The sequence below is a fragment of the Penicillium crustosum genome, assembly GCF_028827405.1.
Source record: "Penicillium crustosum strain IBT 35664 chromosome Unknown utg000002l_segment0_segment0, whole genome shotgun sequence".
NCBI classification, from domain to species: domain Eukaryota; kingdom Fungi; phylum Ascomycota; class Eurotiomycetes; order Eurotiales; family Aspergillaceae; genus Penicillium; species Penicillium crustosum.
This window is the reverse complement of record NW_026623123.1, coordinates 6,926,443-6,942,643: the sequence shown is the minus strand read 5'-3', so window position 1 is coordinate 6,942,643 and position 16,201 is coordinate 6,926,443. Positions and strand designations below refer to the sequence as shown.

The 16,201-nt window shown below is 46.4% G+C and overlaps 9 protein-coding genes across 9 annotated transcripts; 3 read left to right on the top strand and 6 right to left on the bottom strand.

The window, feature by feature from the left end:
* Positions 1 to 59: 59 nt before the first annotated feature.
* Positions 60 to 1,874, bottom strand: N7487_006157 (fungal specific transcription factor domain-containing protein; the record flags this gene model as incomplete). Its single annotated transcript, XM_056873904.1, has 1 exon — positions 60 to 1,874. The coding sequence occupies one exon, from the start codon at positions 1,872 to 1,874 to the stop codon at positions 60 to 62; it is 1,815 nt and encodes a 604-aa protein (XP_056731624.1).
* Positions 1,875 to 2,575: 701 nt separating this feature from the next.
* N7487_006156 (antibiotic biosynthesis monooxygenase family protein) lies at positions 2,576 to 2,959 on the top strand (the record flags this gene model as incomplete). The annotated part of the gene is made up of 1 exon (XM_056873903.1): positions 2,576 to 2,959. The coding sequence occupies one exon, from the start codon at positions 2,576 to 2,578 to the stop codon at positions 2,957 to 2,959; it is 384 nt and encodes a 127-aa protein (XP_056731623.1).
* A 280-nt stretch (positions 2,960 to 3,239) lies between these two features.
* N7487_006155 (general substrate transporter) lies at positions 3,240 to 3,551 on the bottom strand (the record flags this gene model as incomplete). The annotated part of the gene is made up of 1 exon (XM_056873902.1): positions 3,240 to 3,551. One exon carries the CDS (start codon positions 3,549 to 3,551, stop codon positions 3,240 to 3,242), a length of 312 nt encoding a protein of 103 aa, XP_056731622.1.
* A 602-nt stretch (positions 3,552 to 4,153) lies between these two features.
* Positions 4,154 to 5,544, bottom strand: N7487_006154 (uncharacterized protein; the record flags this gene model as incomplete). The annotated part of the gene is made up of 5 exons (XM_056873901.1): positions 4,154 to 4,427; positions 4,492 to 4,667; positions 4,775 to 4,947; positions 5,007 to 5,187; positions 5,245 to 5,544. The coding sequence occupies 5 exons, from the start codon at positions 5,542 to 5,544 to the stop codon at positions 4,154 to 4,156; spliced, it is 1,104 nt and encodes a 367-aa protein (XP_056731621.1).
* A 1,692-nt stretch (positions 5,545 to 7,236) lies between these two features.
* Positions 7,237 to 9,134, top strand: mfs56 (uncharacterized protein; the record flags this gene model as incomplete). Its single annotated transcript, XM_056873900.1, has 3 exons — positions 7,237 to 7,525; positions 7,594 to 8,514; positions 8,578 to 9,134. The coding sequence occupies 3 exons, from the start codon at positions 7,237 to 7,239 to the stop codon at positions 9,132 to 9,134; spliced, it is 1,767 nt and encodes a 588-aa protein (XP_056731620.1).
* A 330-nt stretch (positions 9,135 to 9,464) lies between these two features.
* On the bottom strand, positions 9,465 to 10,137 carry N7487_006152 (uncharacterized protein; the record flags this gene model as incomplete). The annotated part of the gene is made up of 2 exons (XM_056873899.1): positions 9,465 to 9,776; positions 9,871 to 10,137. The coding sequence occupies 2 exons, from the start codon at positions 10,135 to 10,137 to the stop codon at positions 9,465 to 9,467; spliced, it is 579 nt and encodes a 192-aa protein (XP_056731619.1).
* Positions 10,138 to 10,947: 810 nt separating this feature from the next.
* On the bottom strand, positions 10,948 to 11,466 carry N7487_006151 (putative glyoxalase family protein; the record flags this gene model as incomplete). Its single annotated transcript, XM_056873898.1, has 3 exons — positions 10,948 to 11,024; positions 11,081 to 11,277; positions 11,333 to 11,466. 3 exons carry the CDS (start codon positions 11,464 to 11,466, stop codon positions 10,948 to 10,950), a joined length of 408 nt encoding a protein of 135 aa, XP_056731618.1.
* A 675-nt stretch (positions 11,467 to 12,141) lies between these two features.
* On the bottom strand, positions 12,142 to 14,183 carry N7487_006150 (GMC family oxidoreductase; the record flags this gene model as incomplete). Its single annotated transcript, XM_056873897.1, has 4 exons — positions 12,142 to 12,359; positions 12,411 to 13,076; positions 13,126 to 13,703; positions 13,786 to 14,183. 4 exons carry the CDS (start codon positions 14,181 to 14,183, stop codon positions 12,142 to 12,144), a joined length of 1,860 nt encoding a protein of 619 aa, XP_056731617.1.
* A 633-nt stretch (positions 14,184 to 14,816) lies between these two features.
* N7487_006149 (uncharacterized protein) lies at positions 14,817 to 15,276 on the top strand (the record flags this gene model as incomplete). The annotated part of the gene is made up of 2 exons (XM_056873896.1): positions 14,817 to 14,897; positions 14,968 to 15,276. The coding sequence occupies 2 exons, from the start codon at positions 14,817 to 14,819 to the stop codon at positions 15,274 to 15,276; spliced, it is 390 nt and encodes a 129-aa protein (XP_056731616.1).
* Positions 15,277 to 16,201: the final 925 nt, after the last annotated feature.

The following is a 16,201-nucleotide window of genomic DNA, read 5'->3' as shown; positions in this document are numbered from 1 at the left end:
GCACGGACGAAAAGCGTGAAATGGTCGATCATTCATAACAGATTACTACAGTAGGGTATTCAAAAAAAATCTAAAATGTTATCAGATAAGAAACCAGGGTGCGAAAAGAATAGGTCCTCTGGCAGATCTCCAACGGAGATGTTTGTGTCCGAGACCAAACCCGGATGTTCGACAAAATCAACGGCCGAAGGATCAGGGAAATTCCACGGCGGAGAGCAATGATGCATGTTTGATGAAGGCTCATCAGAACATGTTGATAACGGTTGTCGTACGTCATCAGCGCGGTTCAACTGCTGTGGAGTCACAGCAGGAAATGCACGGGAGTATTGATGAGCAAGGGTTGATGCAGGAGCACGGTACATAAATAGCTGTCGCCTCCTGGCTTGGATAGCTCGCTCTTTAAGCTGGGAGACACTTAACCAAATCTCCTTCTGGGCGCATGCGTCTTGCGACTCCCACAGGGGGAAGGCATCATCTATTGCGCGCCAAGCACGGTCCACATCAGTACACAAGGGACGGAGACAGAGCTCCGCCAGGACAAATGAAAGTGCACGCCATTGATTATTGTTTTTGAACATCCAAGTCCAATTGCCAAGGGTTTTCTGGCTGGTCTCTAGGATAACCGAGAGCTCGATTATATCGATTGACGTCGCAAAGATAAATTCACGAACGTCTGCTTTGAGCCCCGTGCTTGACATATCTCCGGACGTCACCGTGTCGTAGACGAAAACTCGCAATTTAGCGAGCACTAGCCAGGAGATGGTAGCACAAAGCCAATGGACGGTGGCTGTTGTGTTAGAATATTGTAGATATTTTTCGCGCAAGCGATGCTCCAGGCAAATAACATGCTGCTGGCGACTCGCCAACAAATCTTTGGTAGAAGAATCGGGATTTGTGAATGGAGAGTATTTTAGGAGACGATAGGTAGCCGTTATTTCGAACCGGATCAGGGAAAAAGTCATATCTGTATAACCCGCCCGTGCACATGGTAGCTCTTCGGCCCCGGGGATCAGGTCTTCATCGTTGATGTTTAGGGGAAATCTAGTATCAAACTGTCCGTCATGGATCAAAGGCTCAGTGTGATGATCCTCCGCAGATTGCACATCCAGCGCCAGGATATGCCACCAGATTCGACGGGACATCTCAGCATTCATGGGAGATGTGGCAGATAAAGCTCTTTCTCTATGAAGCTCTAATCGTTGCGCGAGTCGCAGTATGACTGCTGTCATGGTCCAGACAAAATGTCCTTTATCATGCCGTCGAATAGAAATCAGATACAAGAGAGCAGATTGAAGCAAGGTAAAGTCACGAGAGTTAAAAAAATCAGCCTCAGAGAGCGCTTGCTCGACAGCCAACCGATACCGACCGATTGCTGACTCTTGCTGTTCGCCAAGTTTGTCGAAACACTGAGAGGGTGTCATGCTCATGATCGCGGATAGATATACGGCGCAAACCAGTGTCCTGTCTGACCCCTCAAGAGTGTCCTTCGAGTCGTCCAATTGCACCAGAATATTTTTCAGACTTTGCCGATGTATTATGGTAACAAGGGGAGCCACGTTCTCCAGATAGCTTTGCCAAATTGCCTGCCGCTGGAGGGTGTTGGGGCAAATAAATGGCAGGCTATGAGCTATCACTTTAGGGCCAAAAAGTAGCGTACTATTCATGCCATGCACTTCTAGGTCGATGGAACCAGCTCGTCCTTGATTATTATCCGGGGAGGTACCAGCCAGATCTTCCGGAATCCCTGTGGCGTTTGTGTCGGTGGACCTTCTTCGTACCCCGTGTGAGGATGAAGTTGCCAGCGGGGTAGGTGAGTTATCACGAAGTCTTAAATTTTCACTGAGATCGAAGATTGCTTGCTCTAGCCGGCGCATTCTCTCAGTCAACTCTGGAGTCTGGCTGTGTCTTTTCTGTTGTAAATTTCGCGCAGGGCGTGGAAAAGTGCACTCCACATTGCCTTTGATGCAGTTTGAACACGGGTATTGCCGGCTACAACGAATTTTCTTCTGTCGACAGTAAATGCAGCTCAACGATTTCAACTTTACAGCTCGGGAGGACACCCCTCGTTGGTGCGCCTCAGCACCTCCTGAAACTTGGGCCTCCATTTCAAAAAGCCAAGTTGAGCTTGGTATCAATTAGAGGGTATGGATTTGTGTTTGACATGCACAATGTGTTATATTAGATATGTTGAATATGAGTTGAGTGTGAAAGACCCAAAGCAAATTGCTGCGGAGCCCAAAGCTCGGAGCTCGGAGCCCGGACAGCGCGAAGTCCGGACAGTGCGAAGTCCGGGAGAGTACCCACAAATCTTTCACAATAGCTCCTAGCCCGAATGGGCCGACAATAACGTCCTGTTCTTCTTCTGGACTTCGGGCTTTCCCAGTACCGAGCTACAATTCAACAGCTATGTAGGCGAAGATAAAAGATGCCGTCTGCGCAACAAGATATTCTCACAAAAATCATCGCAAAAACAAAGTCTATCACCAAAGTATGCTCCAAGTTATAGTGTATGAAGTATTATATTCTAATCAGTTACTTCAGTTACTTCAGTTTACCATCATACAACTCTCACGAAATGGCGCCTATTCACAAACCCCTCGACCGCTCCACCACCTTCGAGGCCATGCTTTCTGTCAGCCCTGCCGTCGGTCCTATCGTTCTTCTTAATGTCATCTCGCTTCCCGCCGGGGCAGATAGGGAGTCATTTCTAAAGACTTGGACCCGTACCGCCGATGTTCTGAAAAGAGCGCCTGGTTGCATCTCTACTCAATTACACAGCGCTATTGGAGATGGCAACTTCATCGTCAACTACGCCGTTTGGGAGAACAATGAAGACTTGAAGAACGGCTTGGCTTTGCCTGAATTCAGGAAGATATGCGAGGACTTCCCGGAAGGCACTGAGTTCCGTGCATGCGTCATGCAGAAAGCTTCTATCCCTGGAGTTTGTGTGGGGCTGTAAGCTTTCTCTACCAAGAGCAAATCAGACAGGGAAATAAGAGTCAATGGTTGAGACTGGGAGGGAGATTAGTGCAAATTCAGTGAGGCGGGCCATCCTGCAGTAGCTAGCTTTTTTCGTCTCAGTCGCATTACAATGGGATGGACCGGAGACGAATCAACAATGACAGTGTCATTTAAACCCTCAAAATCTTGCTCATCTCCTCCAAAGAGTGTCCCTTCGTCTCTGGGTAGAAAAGATAGATCGTGAAGAGAATCACAACAAGTAAGCCAAGGTACACGAATTAATATCGCCATTCGATTGACTTGAGAGCAATGGGGTTGACGAAAATGTCGAAGAAGACAGCAAGCTGTGTGGACAATAGACCTATTGAAAGGCCACGAGCGCGCAAATTATACGACCAAATTTCGCAGATATAAGCGTAGAGCAATGGAGTAAAAGCAATGTCGAAAAACCCAGAGAAGATGAAAATAAATGGCACCACAGCAGTCCCTGTAGCTTTCATCCCTGTTGTTGCAAAAGCGGTTTCATCGTCTGAAAGAACGGTAGCTAGATTGGATCTTGTCGCCTTCGCTTGGTGTTTCTTGAAAGCCATTGTTGAGTTCAAGTCAAACAAATCAAAAATGCAACGGCAGCAGAGCCAAGGAGAAAATGGAGCCTTAAATCTGTACTGCTGGCGTAGCAGTTTCTAGCAGACGAATGTGCTGTTCTTCCATTTGATTGTGAAGAGAACCTCTCAAATTTATGATTGAAGAACGAGTTGGCCATCTCGACGAAGAAGGTTCAAGCCAACCATTGCGGAGGAAAATGCGGGGAATGGAAGAGCTAGGCCTTCTGTCCAATACTCCTTTTTCTAGAAAATTTTTATATCGGAATAAGGCTACCATCTGCAAGACCAATGGCCCACGAAAAGTTTATGGAAGCCATATGCTAAGGTTGAAAATATTTACTCCAAACATATAAATCAACTCCGCCCGTTAAACTTCTACATGGTTAGAGTTACCAGCACATAAATAGGAAAGGCAGTCCTGCACGAATAAGGAATCGAAATACTCTTATTCAAGGTTGGGTTTGTATTCGCATTCTGATGGACCTTGCCCTTCGCCGAATCCAACTTTCGCACAATATCATAGTGATCATCAGGATGCTGCGTATCTAGGTGGCCATATTCAAGATAGGTTTGCAATGGCACGGGCTTCATAGTAGGTCTGAAATCCCAGATTCCAAGCTTTGTTCAAGCGATGTCCAGTCTGTTATACCAAAGAAGTCGTGGAGCAGCTGGGAAGCCCGTCGTGAGCCAACTATTTCCGTGTAGTCCTGTGGTTCATCGGCGGGTGCTTTGGGGATAAGCGTGTTATTTGGTCGCAAATTCTGAAGGATTCCAATGATCTGAGCCCAATTCATGGGTGCTGCACATGCCCAAAGTCGCTCGGATTCCACCTCCATGTCTAGAGCTGCGATAACATGCAGCCTAGCAGTATCTTCAACATTCACATACCATTCTAGCAATCGTCAGCCATTTTTATCAGCAAAACTCAGGCAGCAGTAGCAGCAGCATCTTGATAACAGATGCCCTAATAAGGATGCATAAGAAAGCCTCAGGTCTCAGCTTACGGGGACCAAATTTCATGCATGATGTTTCCCCTGCCAATAATGACCGAGGGAAATTCATTGTGGAACCACCAATAATTGGGTGCAGAATTGTACCGAACTATAGCCATCGACCTTTTGTGAGTTTCCACGACCTAGATAAGCTGAACATGACATACACAGGGAGAGAAGAAACCTCATGTATGGTGTTTCGGAAAGTATACTTACATTCATGAAAGGAAGCACAGAATTAAAAGCATATGATGGCTCATTCAGTCTGACCCATTCCCACGCCTTACGCTCCGCCTCGGTCTTTGATGCAGTATAGACTAGGAAGGGCTTCAACTCGCCTGGAGTATCCGGGTCCCACGCCGCTCGGACTGATTCGTTGTTCCAGGTGTCTAGCATCGCATGAGTGTCAGCGCATGCTTCATCATATCTTGCGGGCTTGCAAACTTACCATTATCTACCACAATGCCCTTTTTACCAGGTTGGAGAGTGAAAGCTGCCGTGGTTGATGAAGTCAAAACAAACCTTCGGATTGACGGGTGATTTGCTGCTGTCTCTAGCAAGTTCAAGACATTTCCTACCGCCAGTGGAATGACCGTGTGAGGGTTTGGATTCATGGAAACATCAGAAGCCTGTTTTTGGGAGTCAGTTGATTCCGAATGATGAAAACAGGCATATTTAGGGCACACAAGGTGAATAACTGCTGAAACTCCTTGTAGGACTGGTTCAAGCGCATCCTTCGTAAAAGCTGGCAATAACATGGTCTGAAATCGACCTTCGCCATACTTCTTGGCGAAGAATTGTTCCAGCCATGGTTTTTCTGCTCGAATCGTTCCGCGAACGTTGTATCCCAACTGCAACAGCTGATTTACCACATGCGATGCGATATAGCCATTCGCCCCAGTGACAAGTATCAGAGATCCGCTTGCAATGACAGTCTTTCGTTTGAAAGGTTGACCTATGAAAGGAGAGGGTGTACCTTGAGTCATTATTGATCTGATGCTTAGGTTGTAAAGTGGCTAACCCAAAATCTTGTTGGATCATCTAAAGAGAGGTATTGATTGAAGGGGAAAATAAATGGAAGAGTCGGGAATCTGTTGTTCGGCGTTTTCGGGCTCCGTGGAAGTTCTAGCAAATAGAACTGACTTTCGCGCCAGGTTGTCTGAAAGGAGATAGTGGTTCACATCACAAGGTCTTTGGGTCTTGGAGCTTTCGGGTTATTTCCAGTCTCCGGGGGTTATTTCGGGGCGAAAAATCTAAATTTCGCGCTTGAGATCCGTCCGTGGATATAAAATCTCGGTCTTCGGGCTTGGACCATTGCCGTAATGCGAGCCTTTCTAGTCTCGAAACCACCTTGTTTTATTACAATAATCTTATACCCCTGGTTTCACGAGATTTTTAAGAAAGCTTACTATGCGAAAACAGCAAACTTGTTTGGACCTAGGATCTGCTAGTAGACCAGACATAAAACAGTCCGCTTGTATCAAAGTTGGGGGCGAGGGGGAGGGCTTCGATTAGCCTACAGACGAACCGATCTCGGGGAGAGGAAATTGTCCGCGGGCTCATAAGCTGACTGTGTCAACACGGCGGCTTGTCATGTTCATGGATGCATGTTAAGTGATTCACTTTTAAACACAACCACCGCACCAGGTCCATTAAGCAAAATTCCGATTCATAACTGCCAGGCTACAGTAAACTAACAGGGCGGTAAAAGCTTTAGGCATCTGGGATTTACCTACGTACTTGGTCTCCTCTACCACTTTGGCTTTCCATTTTCGCTTTAGTACTCAGTCCTTGCCGCTTTTTGCTCACTGAGCAGATCTGAGCGGTCCGATCTGCTATTCAACGCATGAAAAGCAGGGTACTTGATGTGGCATCTACTATATAGGGGTCAGGAGATAAGGAAGGGGAGAGTTGATTGCTACGAAGGTACGAACCGTATTTCTAGAAGTTGATGATCTGGAACCTTGTATTACAGAGATAGACCTTCAATACTTGGTCGCCCTAAAGCCCGTCACTTAGCGGGAAAATATGGTAGTGAATGTGAGCACTTCTATCAGGCTTCTTGAGGCTAGGAGAGTCAGCATATATTTTAGCATTATATTATAGTAACTCACTACTTGACTTCCTCCCGCACAATTGCATAGCAACTGGAAAGCCCCACCGGGAAGAGGAAATCAAATACGTAAAGTGATATAGGTAGTATTGACTGCACCACATTAATAGGACGAAGCAAACCCCCAAATTTGTCGGAAAAAACATTCTACGGTTATTATTCTGAATAAATAGACTGGGTGTTATTTATATAAGTTGCCAAGGTCTGCAATTCTGAAACGAAATTTTGATACTCCGTACTGTGCAGATGATGTCCCAATGCGGATAGGAGTGCGAGCGCTAGGATCTTCTTACTGCCATCCTTCGTATACAAAAACTTCGAAATCGTCCCCACTAAGCCTTGCGATAACTGCCAATCGCAACATTACCCCCATAAAAATTCGTGAAGGTATCGCAAAGCTATCTCAATATGGAGTGCTCCAAGGCTGCAGCCTGGGCCCTGGCTTACACTGGACGCTTAACCCGACTACCTCAGTGAGGTAAAGTAGGGTATAAAGATGGTTCACTCTCCCCAGGCCTTGCCTCAGAATCAATCACTCTTGCTTATTTGTGTATTCCATCGAACTATGTTTCTGATCTACAAAAAAATTAAGAAACGAAATGAGCGGAAACGCCTACATTCTGCAGCCTCAAATACGCCAGACAATGCAATCGAATTAAACACACCAGTTGATTTCCCACAGCTCGATGAAGGAAAGAAAAAGAAAATCTACTCCCCAGAAGAAGTTGCAGAGAAGAAACGAAAAAATGTCTACCGCTGGAAGATCATCCTGGGACTATTCAGTCCATACTGCCTACAAGCCCTAGATACAACCATCGTGGCCTCAGCTCTACCATTCATCGCAGAGGATTTTGGTACGTACCACACACAACAATCCCCAATGACCATCCTCATCCTCAACTAACCATTAACCACCCTACAGACCAAATCAACCAACTAAACTGGATAATCTCCGTCTTCAACCTCACATCAGCCGCCTTCCTCTTCTTCTGGGCCCAACTAACCGACCTCTTCGGCCGCCACATCATCCTCCAATCCGCAATCTTCATAATGATGATCGGCTCCGCAGTCTGCACAGGAGCCCCAACATCAGCATTCAGCGTCCTCCTCCTCGGTCGCGCACTACAAGGCGTCGGCGCCGCAGGTGTCAACATCTCAATCAGAACTATCCTTGCCGACCGCGTCTCCCTCTCCGAGTACGCAGTCAACTGGACGATATTTGCCCTCGTCTCTGGTATCGGATTTAGTATCGGTCCCGTCATCGGCGGGTATTTGACCCAGGCGTCGTGGCGCTGGTGTTTCGCGATTAATCTGCCTATTGCGGTTGTAGCAATGGTTATTGTGGTTCTTGTTTTGAGGACTGAGTTACAGGGTCCGCTGCCTATTCCTGAATTGGAAGAGAGTGGTGGTGTCTCAACTCGGTCTGGACGATTCCTCGCGAGAATCTCAACTATTGACTACGGTGGCCAGATGCTCTTTCTTTGGGGATTTGGTCTTCTTATCCTTGCTTTAACATGGGCGGGTGGTACCTACTCCTGGAAATCCGTTGCTGTCCTAGCGCCGCTGGTGATCGGTGGGATTCTGACGATTGCTTGGGCCGTCTATGAGCGGTGTATGGTGCCTGGCTCGTTGATGGCACGGGTCCTCCCGCGCCAAAAGGCAATGGTGCCGTGGGAATTACTAAGACAGCGTGATATTGGGTTATTGTTCCTGATTAATTTCTCGGTCGGCATAGCCATGTTTGCTGTTATGTATTTCATGGATATATACTTTACGCTGGTAGAAGGGAGGAGTTCTAGCGATGCCGGTATCGCACTGCTGTATTTCCTTCCTGGTTTAGGTGGTATGTATATCTCTACCTACTTACTATTTACTATATCAAACAAAACTTGACTAACTTAAACAGCCGGACTATACATGGCGATGTTCTCCTCAAACGTCTGGCCCCGACAAACCTTCCCAGCCCTTTTCTTTGGCAGTATAACCTCAGCAGTAGGAATGACCGTGTTGGCATGGGGCGTGCATGCAGGTAAAACAAGCGTTATCTACGGTATGATGGCGCTAGTTGGACACGGAGTCGGGATGCGAATGAACCCGGCGTCTATGCACGGGTTGGCGTATTTCCCTACAATGACTGCGCAGATCTCATGTCTTGCTTCTTTTGCGGTTCCATTTGGAGGTTTGCTGGGGTTGACCATTATGTCGACGGTTTTTACGAATAAGAGTGGCGTTGGACAGCGGGATGCTAAGGGTGGTGTTATGTGGGCTTTTATTGCTATGATGCCGGTTATGTGGTTGTCTGTTTTGCTTACTACTTTCCTTGGGAATGTGTGGATTTTGAAGGAAGGGGGTCATGAGGTTGTTAATATGCCTTATCTTTGGGGGTTAATCTTTGGGAAGGAGATTGTGAGGGAGAGGAGGGACCGGGGGGAGGAGGTCGGGGTTAGTGAGGGAACTGTTTAGAGAGACCATATATACCCGTAGACAGGACTTGTGACTTTAATAATTCTCGACTGATATAGGGAAATTGTAAGCCCTAGAATATAGAATAATAAAGATATTTATTCAAATATCCCCAACACCTTGGAGTTAGACATGATACAATACACAATAGAAAAGGCTGCTAAAGTACTCATCTCCAACCAATTAAGTTGCATTCAACTGTATTAATATAACCCAAAAGCACCGAAATTCACTAATGAAACAACATCGCATAATAGAATATAGAAATCACCCTCGTCGACCCAAATCGACTCGTACCGAATCATATCTGCTCCCCTCCCTGATACCGAACTAAGATTCTGGCACCCAAATGGCAGCCCATTTCCCCTTCATCTTTGGGTTATTCCACTTATCCCCCTGGACCGCCTTTGCACTCTCCAAACTGCCCCAACCCCACTTAATCAAACCCTGGGGACTCCGCGGAATGTTCTGTACCGCGATCGCTCCTGTTTGCGACTTGGATACAAAGATTGAGTACTCGGCGATCTTGCTCATAGCCTGCTGGACCATTGCATGCAAGATGACATTGCTGGTAATCCGTCCGGACTGATGGTAGCCTTGATAGTGCACATATGTTGTTATAACGGTTGTGGAGGTCTTGGACTATCGTACCGTATCATGCTTAGTATGATCTCGCCCCGTACAGCTCTTTCCGATTTCAACTATTATTTGAAAACTGGGGAGTATTTTTTATTACCTTCCTCGGGGTGTTCTCTTGCACTTGGAGGTTGATCCATCCGATCTGGTAGGGGTCAGAGTTGAAGTATCCCTGATAGTCGATGCGGAAATCGTCGTTTTTCAGGAGGGTTGCGCCTCCATTCTTGGTGGCCGGTAGCATTAAGACATTGTCTTTTCGCTCCAACATCAAGAGCCAGTCTATTAATTCTGTGTGCTTGGCTGAAGGGTAGTCTGCCCCGTTGCGTTTGATCAGGGTGGGGGTATCCCGGACATTGCTTTGGGCCATTATGGATGGAATAGAGTTGGGATGATGAGATAGTGGGATTAACAGGTATTGTTTAAGTTGAATGAGAAGGCTTAGAGGGGTTAAAAGGCTGGTATTTATACAAAGATCATGCCATAGCACATAATACAACCCATGAGCCGACGACTCTAGGTGAGGCTGATTATTTAGTTACTTCGCCCCAACAGCCTAATCCCCGGGGGGCTAGTCCCCGGGGACTCGGGGACTGGGCCTCACGCGGGGTTCAGTTGAGAACGCCGAGACCCGCACGCCCGGGCAAAACCTTTTGACTTGCCTAATTAGGCAGAAGACATACATTTAGTTTCACCTCTATAGGGCTATATGCTTTAGTAGGGCCCTATTAGGATTAGTGAATTTAGGGACTCTAGTTTCTATTCGATGATGTTGAAATTTCGGGTCTCAGCGTTTTGTGAGTCTCAGCTGCTAAGCCTCATGGGTCAGTGCAGACTTCATTTACTATTTTAAACATCTTATTCCTTAATATTTAAACAATCTTTAGCTTCCGCGCTTTTATCTCCCGTATGATATAAAAGAGTAGGCAGCCGCTATCTTAGCTTTGGTACCCCTCTATTAGCCACGTTCTAATCCGTTTATAAGGGCCAATTTCGAAGCCACGTCTTTATCAATTAGGCTTAAAAAAAATTAAAGGTCGATCTATTTTACTTCGTTCTATACGCCTATATCTAGAACGGTAAGATCGAACGAATTATACGTATATAAAAGCGAGCGCGAGTAATTTTTGAAAATACCGATCTTCCCCAACGCCTATAGCTAGAGATTATATAGATATATTCAAATACTAAACTCAAGCCGATTTCCAGCAAAATCCCGAGCGAAGAACCGTGTGGGATATTCTTTCCCTTTAGAGCCTACAGCGGTAATCAGCAAATAGTCATACGCAGTATATATCCAAGGAAACTCTTACCAGAGTTTACATCTCCGGGCTTATCGGCAGCCATTGGGGCTGCGGCACCACCACGCACATGGTGGTCATAGATGCTTGCTTTGAGCTCCTCCAGTTCCTCAGGAGAAGACAGCTTGAAGCATGGGTGTCGGTTAGCTTTGGGATCAGTCGCGCCGGCGCTAATATGCACTTGTTGTCCGCTGGAGCCGATATCGAACCTGTTAACAATATTAGAGATGTGTGTTCTTTTTGAAAGATAGCGCGCTTCAATACCATAGAATTGTTCCCTTCTGGAGCTCCGGTACCGGCGCTGAGGTGAGTCCGAGGGTGGTCCCGTAGAACTCCTCGGCTTGGGCTAATGTGCCCTGAGGGATTGGGAGGTTGATGTGGGCGATTCCGGAAATCATGATGTATGGTAAGAGGATATGTATGTGTGATTGTGGTTGAGCGAGACGAGTTGGTATATATTCAAGACCTCGCGGGAATCAGTTTCCGTGTCGGATGAGAGATGAGTCAAGGAACAAATAGTATGACGACGGTTACTACACAATGTGGAGGTTAGGCTTGGTAGTTTAGTGAACAGATAAGATATCCAGTAAATCTCAGGAAAATTATCCGACGAATTCCATGTCGCAATCCTCCAGACTAAATATGCCCCTCATAAGAGGGGCAGAGAGCTAACGTCGGCTCCAGCCGAAGGTCGGGAAGTTTGGCATTCATTCCCCGATTTCAATATTTAAGGCATACTCCTAGCCATCCGAGTCTTTGTGTTTATTATTGAAGAAATTCTCCAGGCCATCCTCGTCTAATGGAAACCGCCAAGGTCACTTGTGTGTGCAGTCTATGTTTCACAGACATGGATGACGATGAAGTGTGGAGCAGTCCGGTAGAACCGGATGCTTTCCAGTTGGTCTGAGGCGATATTTCCGAAACTCGAGATTTTTCACAATAACAGCTTGAAGAATATACATGGGTGGATATGCTGTTGTGACAGTCCCCTTTCTGAGTGTGTGGGTACCGGATAAGATATTGGCACGGCCATTTAGATGGAATATTATCATTGAAAGCAAGTCTCATGAGATTCATGGCGGCCCATTTCGAGCAAAATTGTCATCAATGATCATATCTGCCGCTTTTTCGGCAATCGCATATACAGTGGCTTGGATGTGTGCCCCAACCTGCAATGGCATGATGCTAGCATCTACAACCCGCAGAGCATGCACTCCATGCACCTGTAGCATATCATTCACAACTCCAGCATTGATGCCATCTGCTTCACCCATAGCGCAAGTTCCAACTGCTGCATGAATTATTAGTAATTTACTAAGTGAATCTTGGAAGGAGAACATACGATGCCAATCGGTGACGGTATAATTTGAGACAAACTCATCGTATACTTCGTCCTCGGTCTTTGTCCCATTGGTAGGAGGAGGAAAGACTCGACTGCGAATGAGTTTGGCCAAAGGCTCGGTTTGACAAATTCGATCTCCCCACCTGAGTGCTTTAGCCATGACCTTCTTGTCAATCTCGCCAGGTCCTAGAAAGTATCGCGGATCAATCACGGGCTTCTCATCAATCGTGGCCTTTTCATAATTGGTCTCGCTCATAGGAGGTATATGGATAGATCCACGGGAGAAAGGGTACTGTAGCATTTGCAGCATTGTGGCATATTTCTTTCCTGGCTCAGAAACAAAATATGGGCTCCAGTTACCCAAATCGAAGAGATACTCAACTTGACCACGCGCTTGACCGGACTCGAATTGACTGGCTAAAAGAGCGTCATGTGTACGTCCTGTGTTTTGTGCGACTTCCTTAGCTTGAGTGTGTAGTTCGTCGCATTCCTCCGGCGATAGGATCTTTGAAAGCGGACAGTATGCCACAGAACAGGGCATCACAGTCCAAGGTCCGGCCTTGGAAGCGTAATAGGCGCGGTCTGCAGCTTCGCGTTGGATTGGGTCTTTGAGAATGACATCACGTGTGGGAATCGTGGAGGGTATTTCGAAGATGGTGGCAGTCACTTCTAAACATCAGTCAAGATTATAAGCAGCACCGTTCATATTTCATACTTATATGCTCCTGCAGATTCTCTCCTACGTGGGGATTGTGGAATTTTGTCTCAATTCCAGCAGCTTTCAACACGTCCTGGTTTCCAATGCCGGATAGTTCCAGAAGTTGTGGTGATTGCACGCTGCCGGCACAGACAATTACCTCTTCGTACGCTTTGATGTTTGCTTCCAGTCCGTTCCAGCGTACTCGTGCCCCTGTTGCGTACCACTCATCATCTTCGAAATTAAAGAGGATTTCCATGGCAGTTGCTTCAGTCAGTATATGCAAATTGGGGCGCTTCGCAATGGGATGGTAATATGCAGAGGCAGAGTAGCTGCGTTCCTGACTATCTGGATCAATTGTGCAGACCATATTCCAGACGCCTGTATTATCACCTGCCAGACTATCCCGTGTAGATGGAACACCAAGGCTATTCAACGTCTCATGCCAATATTGGTGTGTAGGGCCATACTGCTTGGCATGGCTTGTATGTAGAGGGCCCTTCGTTCCATTCACCTCGGGATCATAGGAAGAATGATAATATTTTTGATGAGCGGCACTTGGTGGGTGGAAACTCTCGCTGCGGCGGAAAAAGGGCCTGTAAGGAATTCAGGATTCCACAGATCAGCAGGTGATATTCAAGATAGAGCGCAAATATCAGCAAACTGGTCAACTCATACAGTAGATCGTCCCATCCCCACCCTTTATTTCCCAGTTCCGCCCAAGCATCATAATCTTTGCGATGACCGCGATTCCAAGCCATAAGATTGAGCGCACTCGTGCCGCCTAATATACGACCTCGTGGCCATGGCAGTGATCTTCCTCCCAGGCCTGGCTGTGGGGTAGTTTTAAATTTCCAATCGTATTTCGAACCGATAGTTTCGCCATACCGACCAGGAACATTGATCGCGCCGTTATCACCTGTGTTTAAGACCGATGGGCCGGCTTCGATGACTCCCACATGGAACCAAGGGTGCTCGGTGAGTCGTGCAGCAACAGCTAGACCTGCGGTACCTCCGCCTATAATCAAATAATCGAGATCGAGAGCGGCGAACTCTTGGAGGGTCTCGTTACCCATGGCCGATGAGGGGTTTGGGGAGAAAATCAAATCAAAACTCGTAATTGGGCTGCTTTGCGCTCAGCCTCGGAATTCCAAGCTACGGGACATTTGGTAAATCGATGCAGGGTCGTCGCTTGTACTTGCTTGTACCTGCGGGGTACAGCAAAACCCACCTTTGGCCACAACCTCCCATATTACTTAGGTATGTAGTCTACGTATGTAGGTATGACTTCAGTATCCATTGTCAGCCTCAGCCTCAGCCTCAGAGAACCAGACAAAATAGTTCCTATATACTTCTACCTTCCTTTACCTAGGTAACCACACTGGGCAACTTGATACCAGTAGTAAATTTCTATAACAAGCACCTGCCTTGTATCTTCTAATATCTTCTTATATTAAATATCCACAGAGATACTACAACTACAACTACGGAGTACGAAGTACGCATTTAACAAAACACAGAGAAGCTAATTGCTAAGCAGCCCTGGTGGCCCGGGTAAATGGGGCCAAAACGGACGAATTGGAGTTGATACACAAGCCTGTTGCCTAGCCCCACCTGATACTTCGACATGTCATACAACAGACAACTGACTACGGAGTAGAAGTCATCTCCTTCAATCACCAACACCCTCAAAATATACCATATCTACAATGGGCAATTCAAACCCGATAGAACCAGCACCCGCCTACGAAGACCTATTCCACGAGCGCGGCTCAAGCTCACGGAATGGCGTAAGCAAATTCCCCCAGAAGGGATGATCCAGTCCCATCAACATACTAATCAATCTAAATGAATATGCAGTATAGCATGGTCGGTCAAACAGACACCATCGAGGCAAACCGCGACGTGGAACACGGTCACCACCTCCATGACGTCTCTGTCCCCATCCCCGCCCCTATCGCAGTGACAGTGGCCGATGAGTCGGTTCCACACATCCACTGTGCGGAATGTGATCGGCAACGGGAGCGCAGAGAGAGCAGGGAGTTTTCTCAGAGAGCGTGTGGCATGGTTGCTAAGACGTTTATCTTGATCTTCTTGTTCATGATGATATTGGGGATTGTTATTGTTGGGGCTTGGAAGGATGTTCGTTTGAAGAAGTTACATGGTTAGATTGATTGTATGTATTCTATGTGAAGGTTATGATATTTATACCAAATTGGAGTATACGAGGCAGAGCCTGGAATCATTGTTATTGATATCCTAGAATAAATGAATACAATCCTCATGCCAAGGCCTTTCTTATTAGTTTCTTGTTAGTTCATCGTGAGCCATTATAGTAAGCTCCACCTTATGGCCCCCGATGAACAGCCAAGTCCCCGCCTCAGCCCAAGCCAACGCCAACATTTAACATCACCTCTACTCTGTAGTACTATTTCGTATGCGCATCGCATAAATCAATTCCCAGGTAAACCTAAATCTTCCTTGTGACCCATATTCGACCTATGACGGGTTCTACTTGCCCTAACTCTTCTAAGCTATAACCAAAAACTAACAGACATTCGGTTAGCAGGTATCAGATCAGATTCAGCGACCAAAATGTTTGCCTGGCTCAATCGCCTTTTTGCCAAATCAGAGCCTACTAAACCAGCCGAAGAGCCTAAACATAGAGGCAAGTCGCACAGCCGATCACATAGCAAACGGGTTCGAGAACGAGAACGCGATCTGCGACGAGAGTGGACGGGGCAGAAGGGTGGATGGAAGAAATTTTATAGTAGGGGAGGGTTTGGGGGTGTTTGTGGAGGGTGAAGCTCTTATATACCATACCTCCCATGACTGGACATATCGCATAGCTTTGCTATCTACCGTTTACTGTTTGTTTACTTCGCTATTTTCGATTATCTATGGGGAGAAGGTCATCTTATTGAATAATGTATTGAATATTAAGATTGAATATCAACACTATAGTATATAAAATGATCCAAAAAATCAAACAAAATTAAAAACACCATGCAATCTGCCACAAAATGTCAAATGAAAAAAAATTAAAAAAACAAGAGAAAAACATTGAGCCATCAAGTCATAATAGATGATTCTG